Genomic DNA, 13,545 nt, shown 5'->3' with positions numbered 1-13,545 from the left:
GTTCATTACATTTTTTTTGTGATTATCATTTGTTTTTATTTCCTGAACATTACTAATCATTTCATATCACTCTTTACTTGTTTGAGATGTAACATGAATAAAACATTTGCATCAAATTCCTTCAAAATAAAGAAGGAATGACTGAAAATTATTTTTGCATTAAAATTCAAAAAATCACTTCTAATTGCATTTGACTCGTTTAGCTGTGCAATGTACTCCCCTAAACTAAACACATTCAGCTGCTGCTCAGCAAGGTCATTTGGTTGGAGGTCATCCTCAGAAGCATCACCGAGGCTCTGTTGTAAATGGACAAAGGTTATTCTGTTCATCATCTTCTCCACCTGATTCTGATTCCTCCTCCCACCTTCACACCTCCGCTGCCCTCAGGCCTCCCTCAGCCAGTTGCGTTTCCAGAGATGCTGTTTCCATTATTTACACTCAGGGCCCATCGGCTTGCTTTTGTCATCATGTCACAGCAACTCAGCATCACTGCTGGGCAAAAAACGTGTGATTCCAGAAAATTACTCTGAACTCTGTATGGTCACAAGCCAGTTCCAAGCTTTCAATGAAAATCCCTTCATGAAACAACTTATAGTTGTGAAAGACACCAAACTTTGCTGATTAAAGTGACGATGTGTGTTTTCCCTGGCGATAGGGGGCAGTGCATGCCTAAATCATTGCAAACAAGTGGTATTTCTTCGAGTAAGACCTTACCAATGTGTGGGGTCAAAAATCCCTGGCAGCGCAACCTCCAGCTAAATTATGCACATCAGACTTCCTTTCATCATTGGCAATGAGTGAAGAGGCAAATGTATAAAACAACGTTTTTGAACGGTGAAAAGTTTGTAACCACTTGTTACAAATCAGTGAATTAATTTTGTCTTCACAGGCTCCTGTAGTAGGAAACATGGTGTCTAATATGGCGTCACCCACAGAGTTAGACCTGCTCTCATGTATTTTAGACCAGATTTATATGGTTATATGTTGCAAAGCCGCCAATATCTTTCAACAACTGAGCATCATTTAAGTCATTTTCAAAGTTTCGATATTTCCGGAGATTAACAGTAAAAACTACACAGTGTCACTTTAATGTAAAAGCATGACACATGGAAGGTGACGAAAATGCATTCATGGTGAGAATTTTAGCCTTGACTGTCCCTCGTCTGCATTTTGTGTCAACATTTCAACAGCTAGAACTAAGACAGTGTAGCTGAGAAACGTTTCACACACTGATGCACACAGAAGAACATCTCTTCAAATTATATTTTTTCTTGTGCAAGGAAGAAGAATCCATCCATCAAATTTCTCCAAAATATACATTCTCAGTCCTGATGAACTGTTGCAGACACAAAGATCCCATCAGCCTAACTCATGTTTATTGTGACAAGCACTCTGATGATTTTCTGCTTGGTGGAGTTTTCTAAAGCAGCAGAGAAGGTTTATCATGTCAGACGTGTCACTTCATTGAGTGATTTGTTGAAAAGTAGAAGTTTTACACCACAAAAAAACATCTTTGGTGTGTTGTTGCTGTGTTGAAATTCTAACTCCATCTTTTAGTTCTTTTTAAAACACAGGAGGGTTTTATTTACCTGCAACATTTCATTTGCGGCTGCAAACTTCTTCAGGCTGACACTGATGGTGGCGTCACTTCCTTCTCCGTTTATCCGCGGGCAGCAGAGGACGTCGTCGCTCTCTGCTGCCCGCTCTCCCCTCTCCGACGATGCAGTCCCATGTGCAATCCAACGAGTAAACTCCATTGTCTCTGTTCATGGTCCCACATCCATGTCTTCTTCTCGATAGCTTCTTTTATCCATCCTTTGCATTTCTGTTTTTCGGTGTTTATGATCCTTGTGTTGTCCGAGTCCATTACATGGTTTTCTCTTGTGCAGTGATCTGTTACGACGGACTTCTTTATTGTGCTTTCTGCTTCTTTTTTTGCTGCTCTTGTGTGTTTTTGACTTCTTTCTATATTCTATTGTTCGTGTGTTGAGTTGGCGTCCGGTTTCTCCTATACATGTTTTATTGCAGAGTTTGCATGAGATTTCGTAAACGACTCCACATTTAAGCCCAGCTGGTATTTTGTCTTTTGGGTGTACTAGTCTGTTTACCTTGACTGTAGAAAATCACCAGGCCTAAAAACTTTGAGCCATATGGGTATACAGAGGCCTTCGTCCACCTACACAGTCAAATTAAATTCACCAAAAATAAATTAAAAAAACTTCTTGTACCCCAAATCTAATGGAGAGCAGGATGAAGAACCAAGTTTTACCAGTGACTCATCTGAATGTGCAGGGTTATCTCCACTAGAGCAAGGTGTAGATTTCAGCTTCCTTCGTGGACTCACCCTCCCCTTTTCTCTCATGTCCAACTCCAGGTACAGCAGGATGCAAGGCATACGGCCGCTGTGGGGACAGAAGCCCTTGCTGGCCCTTCTCCTGCTCCAAGCTGCAGGTTCTGGTGAGTTTTCATGCAATCTAAGTTCTAAGATCACTATTAGATTGGACTTTTGCAGGTGTTAATGAGATACTTTACAACTTTTTCATATTTTTGAATGATTTTTTGAGCCCGTATGTGCTAAAATGACCCTTTACAGGGTTAATGAAAGGCACCCAGTCCCTTTTGCCTCCCAAGACAGAATATTACACTTGCAACTTCAGACTGGCAGGCCGCTCTGTTGGGTCTTAGAAAAAAACTGAGCTGACATACCTGGTGCTGCAGTCCCCTTCCAGCACATTTTCTGCATCTTTTAGATCATGAACACAGCAGATTTGTTTAATTCAGTGATGAATCACACCCGTAGACACTAACCCCCAAATTCCACTACCTCCGCTCCGCTCCGACACGAACGCCGGAGCAAAATCGGTCCCGTTGTAGTCAATCAGAGCAATTCCACTACTGCGGCCGTGCTCCGGCAGTGCGGCGCCGTGCGCCGCCCTCTGTTCCGGCGTCCGGCAAAAATAGAATCAATCCTATTTTCGCCGGACGCCGGAGCACCTCCGCAGTAAATGGACAGGAATCACAACCGCCCAACAGGAAAAGGAGCAAGCACAACTTCCGGTTTTCACAATAAATCGATAAACAAAAGGCGTTTTTTTGTTTCATATGCACAGGTTTAACAACTTTTAACAACTATCAATGGCGGCAGAAGTTTAAATGCACAAAAATAAGCCATAAATACAGTTTCTACTATCAAAGTAGTCACCCTTTGTTGATCCAAACACTGCTGATCTCTCAACACAAATGATGGGCAGATTAAACAGTTCATGCCGATGCTTCTCCCACACAACGGGTGTTTGGATCAAACTTCCGCGTTTATTGCTCGGACTGTATCGCACGATCTCGAAAATCCCGCGCATGCCTGTTTGCGAGGAGATAAGTTTTGCTTTCAGTCTACAAACGGACACTAGGGAATGCTAAAAGCAAGCCAAAACGTCCTAGTTCACCTTTAACAGTGTGTTCAGAATGATGAGAGGTTTCTATTACACCATCTGCTGTTTTTAATCCCAGAAATACCCCCTGCTTGACTGTATCCCTGTCTGAGATACTCGAGTCCAAATATAGCTGCATCACATGTCGCTTTCTTCCTGTTAGCACTCCGAGACTAAAAAAAAAACCCCAAAAAAGTAAATGTTGAACTTGTCAGGGTCTTCCATTTCCTTCAGTCGAGGAAACAGTGGGTTTAAATGTCCTCCTTTGCTCTTGTCTCACATGTTTCCTGTTCAGCTTGTCTGGAGTTTAGTTGTTCTGGGCTTCTGAAAGCCCAGGCTGCTGCTTCTGCTTGAAAACATCTTCTCTCATCAGATGTTCCAGATGTAGCTAAAGCACTAGGAATCGTCAGGTTATTTTTGCCATTAAGTAATTCTCCATTCCTGACATGGACATCCTTTTTGTACATCAAGAGATTTACTGTCAGACATTTTTTTTATTACTGTATTTGCTTTTTTCTCCATAAATAAATGTAACAACTTCAGATAACATCCAAGACTTTTCAGGTAAATTAGAAACATTCTATCTTGGTACTTCTGACGTTTTTCTCCTCACAAATTTAAGAAATAACAGGGTTATGGTTATTTTATTCTTGTAAATCTTTTCTTTCAATTATGGAACATTAACTTTTTTTCCTCACACAAATTGTGGACTTTGCACCACTGGAGGATTTTAAGCTGTTTTAATGAAAATGTGACATTAATCTAGGAATTTCTTCTCTTCTAGCTCAATTTATGTCTAAAAATGCCTAAAAAAGCTACTGTATCTTTACAATAAACAACCTTTTCAATGAAATTTGTGGTTTTAGATGTTATCAAATGTTTGTTGGTTCCAAAAGAAATATACAAAAATTCAATGGAATGTATTTTTTTATTTTTTGGAAAAGTGAATAAAACCAAGAGAATCAAGCATGTGGAGCTGCTTTGAGGAAAGTCTATCAAAAGATGTTTTTGTAGGCTCTGATCATCTGAGCTGTCCTGCAGAATAAAAAAAACTGTTGAAATAGAAGAAGCTTCTCTTTTAAAACCTGATTCTATCACGATGGCTTCTTGCCTCCAGCTTGTTTATTAGCGTAATAACGGTCAATATGACAGTAAAAAACATGTAGTTCAGTGTGTAAAATGCATACAGCGTCTGGGATTTACTATCAGTTTATAGGACAGAGTCAAGTCTCACAGTTTCCAAAGCAAGTGCCTTCGCTGGAATTACCAAACTCATCTTTTAACATGATTTGTTGGAGCGCTTCAGTCACTCTGACATTTCATTTGCTGGTGACTTAATTTGTCTTTTTATTTGTTTGCTGTCACATATTTAAAAACATAGCCAAGCCTAACAGCCTGCTTGCATTTGTTCTGCTGATCACCCAGACAGCTCCTAAATACAAGCTGTAAAAGGAAAATAACAATCAGATATACAATAATCCTTCGTAGAGATTTTAATATCCAAATTAATTGTTCAATGCAGATTAAACTTTGCCTTAATTAAGGAAAATTTTAGTATGTTAATCATCTTCAGTGAGAGTTCTGATATTTCACGCTTGGATGTTTGTCTTGGTTACCTTTGAAGCAACTGATGGTTGATGAGCAGAGGACAGAGTGGCAGAGAAACAAGAAACGGGCTCTTCTGAAGGAGAGAAACTCTGAGTCATTTGTCAATCTGTAGCAAGGATCTGTTTGCCACGGCTGCCTCCCGATCTGTCTGCTTGGCTGTTTTATCTCTCTATTTCAGGGAGCACTGCGGGGACGAGTGGGTAACGGAAGCATTCACATCCGTCAGTCCTTCTTTGGCCTCCGCGCTCCCTCCCATCAATGTGCATCTGTGTGTGTGTTTATGTGGGACACATTTCACACCCCCTTGCTGCTGTCTGTCCCCCCAGACTCGGTTTCTGCCTTCTGTGGCGGTAAAAAAAATAAATCAGCTGTCCTGACACCGAGACCTGCCTGCTTCTCAAAGCTGGAATTCAGTAGGAGGAGGACAGATGATGAAAATGCAGCGAGCTCTTGTTTGTGTCTGAAGGATTTGTGTGAAAACCTTCAAGTTGCATATGTGGCACTGCTTTTAAACACTCTCCCCCTACACACACACACACACACACACACACACACACACACACACTCAAATTTAGTGCTTTTATTCCCAGCTGAGCATTTCAGCAAATGTCTACTAAGGAGTAGAGGACAAATAGGAGGATTTGAACTAAAACTCACCCTGTGACTTTGTGCATGAACATTTGAAAATAAATAAATAAGTATATGAAGTGGGATGTGAGGAGGGGTACCAGATTAGGTTGGTAAGCTTTTAGCACGTTTGCTTTTGTGAGTTATTTTCGTTCCATCCGTCTAACACTGTTGATGACTTTGTAAATGTTTAGGGGTGGAATTATCTCATAGGACAAAAGAGCGGAAGTAAAGTGACGTAATCCCAAAGATGGGAGATAAGAACAGACTTGGGCAGGATGAAAAAGATGCATGAGTTTAAGGAAAATGGAGATTGTTGGTTTTAACCTGATTAAAGTCAGTTTAGTTTGGGGGAAGATTTAGTCTCAAATATTCTCCTCAACAAGTCACAAAACACAGCGGGAGGATTTAGGTTAAGGTGCAGAAAACTATCATGTGTAGACAATTCCACCTCCAGATTTTAAACAGGCCTCAGCTTCCAAGTTAGTTCTGATCAGATTCATTCAGACCTTTACAAAAATGTTTTTCAACTTACTGATCCATCTTATGTCCCGACTCCCACCCATTCTGTAATTCAATTCAATTCAATTCAAAGATGCTTTATTCATCCCAGACGGAAATTGGAGTCCTGCAATTCCTAAACTTTCAGTACCATGTTTCTAAATGCACTTACAATTAGTTTCATTCATTAGTACCTTTTATTGGACACAGATGTGGTTTTAATCATCCTAAAAGCTTGTTGTTATTTTGTTCTGTGTTGTTTTCCACTCAAACAAAAAAGTGCTAAATTCAAAAGTATGTTTACTTCAGTAATTCATCTTAGACTGAGAGACCATCTAAAGGCTCGGGAACCATTTGCAGGTGTTCTGGAATCATTAGCTGATTAGAGTGTGACTTTGAGTTTAGAATAATTAACCTTTTCACAAAAATCTCATTATCTGAGATTTAGAATGAAGGGTTCTCATAAGCTGCAAGCCTTAATCGTCACAGTTATAACAAATAAAGGCTTGACATATTTGGTTTTACATGCAATGAGTTTCTCTTTCGCCTTTTAGAGTTTCACCTCTAAACCAGATTTCAGGAGTCTGTCACGGTACGGTGTTGGTAGGACCCAAAATGCAGTACCCAGGATGACACGAGGCAGGGTATTTAAAGGTGAGCCAAAAACAAAGTAAATCCAAGGCTGGGAGCCAAAATCCAAAAACCTTAAAGAACTCGAGAAGACCAAAAAACCCTAATAATCCAAGAGAGACGAGACTGACAGAATTACAAACAACGAACCGACACAAGACAGAGACAAGACAGGGCTTAAATACACAGGGAGGAGTAATTAGGGAAAATGTCAGCAGGTGTGTGGGGTGAAGGCTGGAGGGAAGACAGGTGACAATTATTTATCTAAATGGGGGAAACAGAACCAAAGGAGGACAGATAAACCTAAAACACAAAAACTAAACCTAAAGACTGAGGGAAGGACTCACACATACACACACTGACGCACATAAACTCACACCTACATACACTGAACTGGGGAATGGACATGCATACACACACACACACACACACACACACACACACACACACACAAACACCGAACAGGGGCAGGACATGCACACACACACATACTTACACTGAGTTGGGGAGGACACGCACACACACGCACACACACACACACACACACACACACACACACATACACTCACACATACATATACTGAGCTGGGGACAAAGAGGCTGGAGCTGACCTCGGAGGAATGATCTTAAAGGGGTAACAACATTAGACACTTTAACTGAGATGCAGACAAAGGACACATGAGGGCGCTATGAGACACAGAAGGGAATCTAGAGAGGGATGGAGAAACATCAGGAGATACATGAAGGAAGACACAGACGCAGACCATGACAGAGTCCCACTGGAACATTTACAAGCTCTCAGACCTGTGTATCGGTATAAATACACTCACTGGCCACTTTATCGGGTACACCTGTCCAAGTGCTCGTTAACACAAATAACTAATCAGTCAGTCACATGGTGGCAAAGCAATGAATTTAGGCATGTTGATATGGTCAATATGCTCCGCTGCAGTTCAAATTGAGCTTTAGAACAGAAAGGTGATTTAAGTGACTTTGAAGATCGCATGGTTGCTGGTGCCAGACAGGCTGGTCTGAGTATTTCAGAAACTGCTGATCTTCTGGGATTATCACGCACAACCATCTCTAGGGTTTACAGAGAATGGTCTGCAAAAGGGAAAACATCCAGTGAGCGAATGTTCTGTGGGCAAAAATACCTTGTAGATCCAGATGCCATATAGGTCAGAGAAGAATGGTCACACACGCTCACCAAAACTGGACAATAAAAGCCCGGAAAACTGTTTTCTCGTTTGATGAGTCTTGATTTCTACTGAGGCATTCAGACGGTCGGGTCAGAATTTGACGTCAACAACATGAAAGCATGGATCCATCCTGCCTTGTATCAACGGTTCAGGCTGGTGGTGGTAGTGTAATGGTGTGGGGACATTTTCCTGGCACACCTTGGGTCTCTAAGTACTAAGTGATCATTGTTGCAACGCCACAGCCTGCCTGAGTATTGTTGCTGACCATGTTCATCCATTTAAGACCACCGGGTACCCATCTTCTGATGGCTACTTCCAGCAGGATAATGCACCATGTCATACAGCTCCAATCATCTCAGACTGGTTTCTTGAACATGACAATGAGTTCACTCTACTCAGATGGCCTCCATAGTCACCAGATATCAGTCCAACAGAGCACCTTTGGGATGTGGAATGGGAGATTCACATCATGAATGTGTAGCCGACAAATCTGCAGCAACTGTATGATGCTGTCATGTCAATCTGGACCAAAACCTGTGAGGAATGTTTCCAGTACCTTGCTGAATCTGTACCACAAAGGATTAAGGCTGTTTTGAAGGCAAAAGGGGGTCCAACCCAGTTCTAGCAAGGTGTACCCAATAAAGTGACCAGTGAGTGTAATTGATTATTGATGTATTGTGCATTTAGTTCATTTTGTACCAGTAATGACAATGAAACTGAAGGCTTTAGTTTCATTTAAACAGCAAAAAGGAGGTTGAAATATACTGGTAGGTGTACAAAAATTACTTTTTACCCAGAATTAATTTTAGGGAGGCCAAGCAACTGGTTTACACCAGGGGAGCAACATCTCCACTTGTCATTTGTTGAAGTTTCACCAAACTTAAGCTATGATTGGTTGCTAGAAGGAGCGCTGTAGTGTCTACTTCCATGTCCTCAGACTTTGCTCAAATCTTCCTGAACAACACATTCCCACACCTTAAGCATTGAAAAATGTTGCGTGTGACCAAGCGTTCAAATATGACGATCAGGGTGACCCAGAGCGTCGGGAGAGGACACCTGCGGTGAGACGGACATTTGACCGATTTGTGACCTATTTGACCTTCCCCTCACCCCCATTCTAACCTTAACTAGCTTGCACATGCAAAGCTTAATTGAAAATTTACACAGACCTGTTGAGTTAAGGTTAGGATGGGGGTGAGGGGACGGTGAAATTGCTAGAGGTTCGAGGTGAAATGTCTGTGTCACAGCGGGCGTCAGATACGGACGCTGTGGCATAGCGCGTGTCCCTGCGTGTCCTCTCCCGACGCGCTGGGGCACCCTGATCATCATATTTTGACTTTTGGTCGCACATGTCATTTTTCGATGCTTAGGGTGTGAGAATGTGTTGTCCTGAATTGTATCAAGTTGGATTCATAATCCTCCTGAAAGATGTCTAGAATGAAACCTGTTTATTAAAGATATACTCTAGTTCCCAGGTTCTTCTCCTTAATAATAAAAACACATGTCTAGATATTCTAAATATTCTGTTTATAAGATGTGTTTAACATGAATGGAATCACAGATATTCAATAAATTATTCAAAGTGTTTTTGTGTAGGACCAAACTCTAAAATTATCATAATTATCAAAATATGTTAACAAGAGGTTTTTTTTTTTTTTTTTTTTTTTTTTTTTTGCAACCAAAAAATTGAGTGGAGGCTCTAAGTCTAAAAAACCAACCAGAAAATGGAATAACCATGTTCTGGTTTAGTCCTTAATGAACTGCTACAAGATGGTTTTCCTAATTTGACTCAGTTTCTTTACCTTGTTTCTCAGGTTTCTCTGAGACTGAAGATGTTTGTCTACAAACCTCTGTTTTCTTCGTTGCACCTGTACTATTTGACAACTTTATTGGTGGGGATGCTGCACTGCTAAAATTGGACTTGCTGCTTTTTTGCAAGAGCAACATGTCAAGGACATAAATCTCTTTGTGAGCAGAAGATATCTTTTTAAAGATCATCCCTCTTTTTCAATAGTTGCATCTTTCTTTTTGTTTTCACACCATTTGTTTAGTCAGTCAAAATGGAAATGTGTGCTGAGAGTTTTCACGGGTAAAACTGGTTCAGAAACAGCAAGAAAAAAGCATGGTGCAGGGTAGAAGTGAATCAGAAATCAAAGCAAGCACAGGCGAACTTCTCAAAAACCACAATAACATCAGTGGATGTTGGTGAAAAATAGATCATAGGAGAAAGAGCAGACAGGAGGGGATGGGAGAAGTGTTTGGAATGAAAGAGGAGGAAGCTTATAGAGCTGGGGGAATGTTTTAGGGGGAAGATCTCATGTGAGTAAATGTCAGCATGGAGACTTTATTTTCTAATCCTGCTTGTCGTCTGTAGACATTCTGGAAGTAATGTGCAAACATCTGCATGCACACAGAAAACCAGTGTCTTTGGCAAGAGTGGACTGTGGTCTTTGTGCAGGTCTTTTTACAAACCATGAGTTTTTCTTTTTTGTGGCCAGAATTCACCAAAACTACCCAAACTTGACTAAACTATTTTTCCACAATGAACTCTCTGAGCTCAGCCTGCCACACTCCAGCCATTTCTGTTCCGTCAGCTGTCATTTCCTAACACAGTGATCAACTAATGGTGACAAGCCTCCATCAGACAGCTCGACTGTCATGATTCATGACCCACACACGCTTCTGCTCAAACACTCTCTCACACACACATAATCAGCTGACATGCAGGAATAGGGAGAGGGAAGGCGATGGCTGTGGAGGATGCACCTGATCAGTTCCAGTTGTTCGCCTTCACTTGCCGTCTGATGGGTTTGGATTGGGCTGATGGAAGGCAAAGCAGCCTTTATCTGGAGAGAAGCTACAGCAGACTTGTCCAAAAGAAAGGGAGAATGATAAGAATGGAGGGGGGGCGGACCAAGGAGTGATGTCGACAGTTGTGTTCCTATTAAAGTGAAAATGCCATTCCCGCCCATCAAGTGTCTGTGCGCAGCTCCATGCCAGCCACTTGAAGGCTTTTCAGTCATGTTTAATAGATTTGAAAACACCTGTGAAGGTAAGACAGATAAGCCAACGGTGACAATCATAAGTGCTACAGAGAACCAGCAGAATGAAAAGAAAAGTTTGACCTTTATGTGCAAATTACAGGAAAAGGCCTTTTGCCCTTCTCACACACAGACAAAGACACGTGACGATGTTAATGAAAGATCCCGTTAGCTTTTATTTAAGTCCAACATGCCCTTTAAGACTTTACAGCAGCATTCTGCTGTGGCAGCGTCTGACAGCATCTGTTTCAACACTTTTTCTCTTTGTTATACCTTAAGCACTACGTGGGTCTTGTTTACAAAAACAGCAGATGGATGAATATGAAATAAGCGATAACAAGAAAAACATTGCAAAAAGATTTAGATGAAAATAGCAGTTAACGTTAGTGCAACTCGTTTAAAGTGGAAAAGTTAGCTGTTGCTTGAATAGAGAAATTATAAATATTTTTATACCAAATGGTTTTATCCAAGTGGAATCTGGCAGAAAACAACAATAAAAGAGGCAAAAACAATATTGATGCATCTGCTTTTGTTTGCTACCAGCTCTCAAAAAAGCAGATTAGAGATGCACTTTAGTCGTCTTCTGGGACCGATGTCTAATCTGCCCGTGTGTACGTGTGTTTGTGTGTATTTGATCACGCGTAGAGGAAAGGGAAGGTCTCGTATGTGGTAAACATAGATGAGCACCACATCCTCGAGAGGGATAAAGCAAAGAGTGTGACAACAGGGAGCGGGATACGATAGCCACTTCTGAAACATGCTTCCTCTGAGTCTGTGTGTGTGTGTGTGTGTGTGTGTGTGTGTGTGTGTGTGTGTGTGTGTGTGTGTGTGTGTGTAAAAGCATGACTGTATCATTACGTCGGTCTTTTCACACCTCCAGAATATCCAACCGAACAGCAAACCAGTTTTCTTGTTTGACAGACTTCTCTATCTTTTTTGTGCTCATATAGTTTATTTTCTTTTTCCTACTTTTATGTTCGCAATCATTCACTGATTTGTGTTTGTGTATAAAAAGACATTTGTTATTTCATCTGTCAAACTGAAAGACCAGATTTGTGCTGCAATCAAATAAAACAACCGGCAACCTGCACATGTTCTTCTGTCGTCTCAGATACATGACTGTAATGTTTCCACCACCTTTAGCAGAGATACTTAGAGCTCCATCTCCCCAGCTACACCTACAGCCCCTCAGGAGGAGTTCCCAGGTCAGACACAAGACAGAATCTACTTGGAGAGTCTTGAATCTGTCCTGATGTCTCCTTCTTGAGGAAAGCTAAAGCGCCTCACATGGAAGATTGGCAGAATGCACCTTTACCAGATGTTCAAATCACTTTAATTACAAGTTCTAGTAAAATGGAAATATGCTGATATTGTAAATAAGATAGTAGAGATGGGCCAATTTTTTATGTGATCAAAAATCAGGCCCAATCATGTGAAGGGATTGGAATCGGCTGAAAAAGATTTAGCCGTTTAAATCAACCAACATGACTTTTTAATTTCATCCTGAGATAGAGATTTCAAATGAAACAACAATGGCTTAATTTTAATTTCAGCAAGTTTATAGCAATATTTTTGTTGCGTCACACAATTTACAGCAGGCAGGGATTCAGAGGCCAGTGCTGCTGTTAGCAAGCACGATAACGCAGACGCTAACGTGATTCCTCAGGAGAGCTAAAATGTCTGCAGCTTGGTGGTAGGCCTATTTTAAACTGGACAGTGAAGTCAGAGCCGCAGCCAATTGTAATGTTGGGGCAGCAGTAGTTCAGGAGGTAGAGCGGGTTGCCTCATGATCGTGGGTTCGATTCCAGCTCCCACCGAGGGAATTCTGCTGTTGTGTCCAAGGGCATGACACTTCACCCAACTTGCCTGTGTTGGTGGTGGTCAGAGGGGCCGATGGCGTCAAATGGCAGCCTCGCCTCTGTCAGACCGCCCCAGGCAGCTTTGGGTACAAAGTAGCTTACCATCACTAGCAGTGTGTGACTGTGAGAGTGCATGAAAGCGTCTTTGAGTGTCCTAAAACGTGTTATATAAGTTTGTTGTATTATTATTATTATTGTAGTGTGCATTCTGGGCATTAAACATGTAAGTCAAAACAGAACATGTCTGTATTCAGCTTTTCCCTTCAGGTGTCGCCACAGCAAATAGTTTCCACTAATTCCCAGTTTGCCTCTAATAGTCCCATTTCACAGCACACTCAGACAAAAATGCAGAGCCGGCAGACAGAGAAAGATACGCTCGTAAACAAAGAGAAATTGCCAACAAACTGCAAAACATCAGGTTGCTAAAGCCTAGTTTATACGTCTCCATCAACAATTCCATGTTGTCGTTCTTTTTTAAAACACAGAAACGGTTTTGTTAACTGTTATTGACGCTACAGTTTCGCCGACGGCTGCCGGCTTCTTCAGGCTGACGCTGATGGTGGCGCGTCACTTCCTTCTCCGTTTATCTGCGGGAAGCAGAGGACGTTGTCGCCCTCTACTGCCCGCTCTCCCCTCTCCGACGATGCAGTCC

General features: G+C 41.5%; 1 protein-coding gene across 3 annotated transcripts in view; it reads left to right on the top strand.

Moving 5' to 3' along the window:
- Positions 1–13,545, top strand: part of ncanb (neurocan b) — a 248,084-nt gene that overhangs the window by 42,616 nt on the left and 191,923 nt on the right. For all 3 annotated transcript variants that reach the window (XM_015971620.3, XM_054730008.2, XM_070554098.1), the window contains exon 2: positions 2,375–2,457. In XM_015971620.3, the coding sequence (XP_015827106.3) occupies positions 2,385–2,457 (73 nt within the window). In that variant the 5' untranslated portion in view covers positions 2,375–2,384. The remainder of the gene's footprint in view (positions 1–2,374; positions 2,458–13,545) is intronic.

The sequence above is a fragment of the Nothobranchius furzeri genome, chromosome 8, assembly GCF_043380555.1.
Source record: "Nothobranchius furzeri strain GRZ-AD chromosome 8, NfurGRZ-RIMD1, whole genome shotgun sequence".
In the NCBI taxonomy this organism is placed as follows: Eukaryota; Metazoa; Chordata; class Actinopteri; order Cyprinodontiformes; family Nothobranchiidae; genus Nothobranchius; species Nothobranchius furzeri.
Note: the sequence above shows the minus strand (reverse complement) of the source record. Positions and strands in the feature narration are given on the sequence as shown.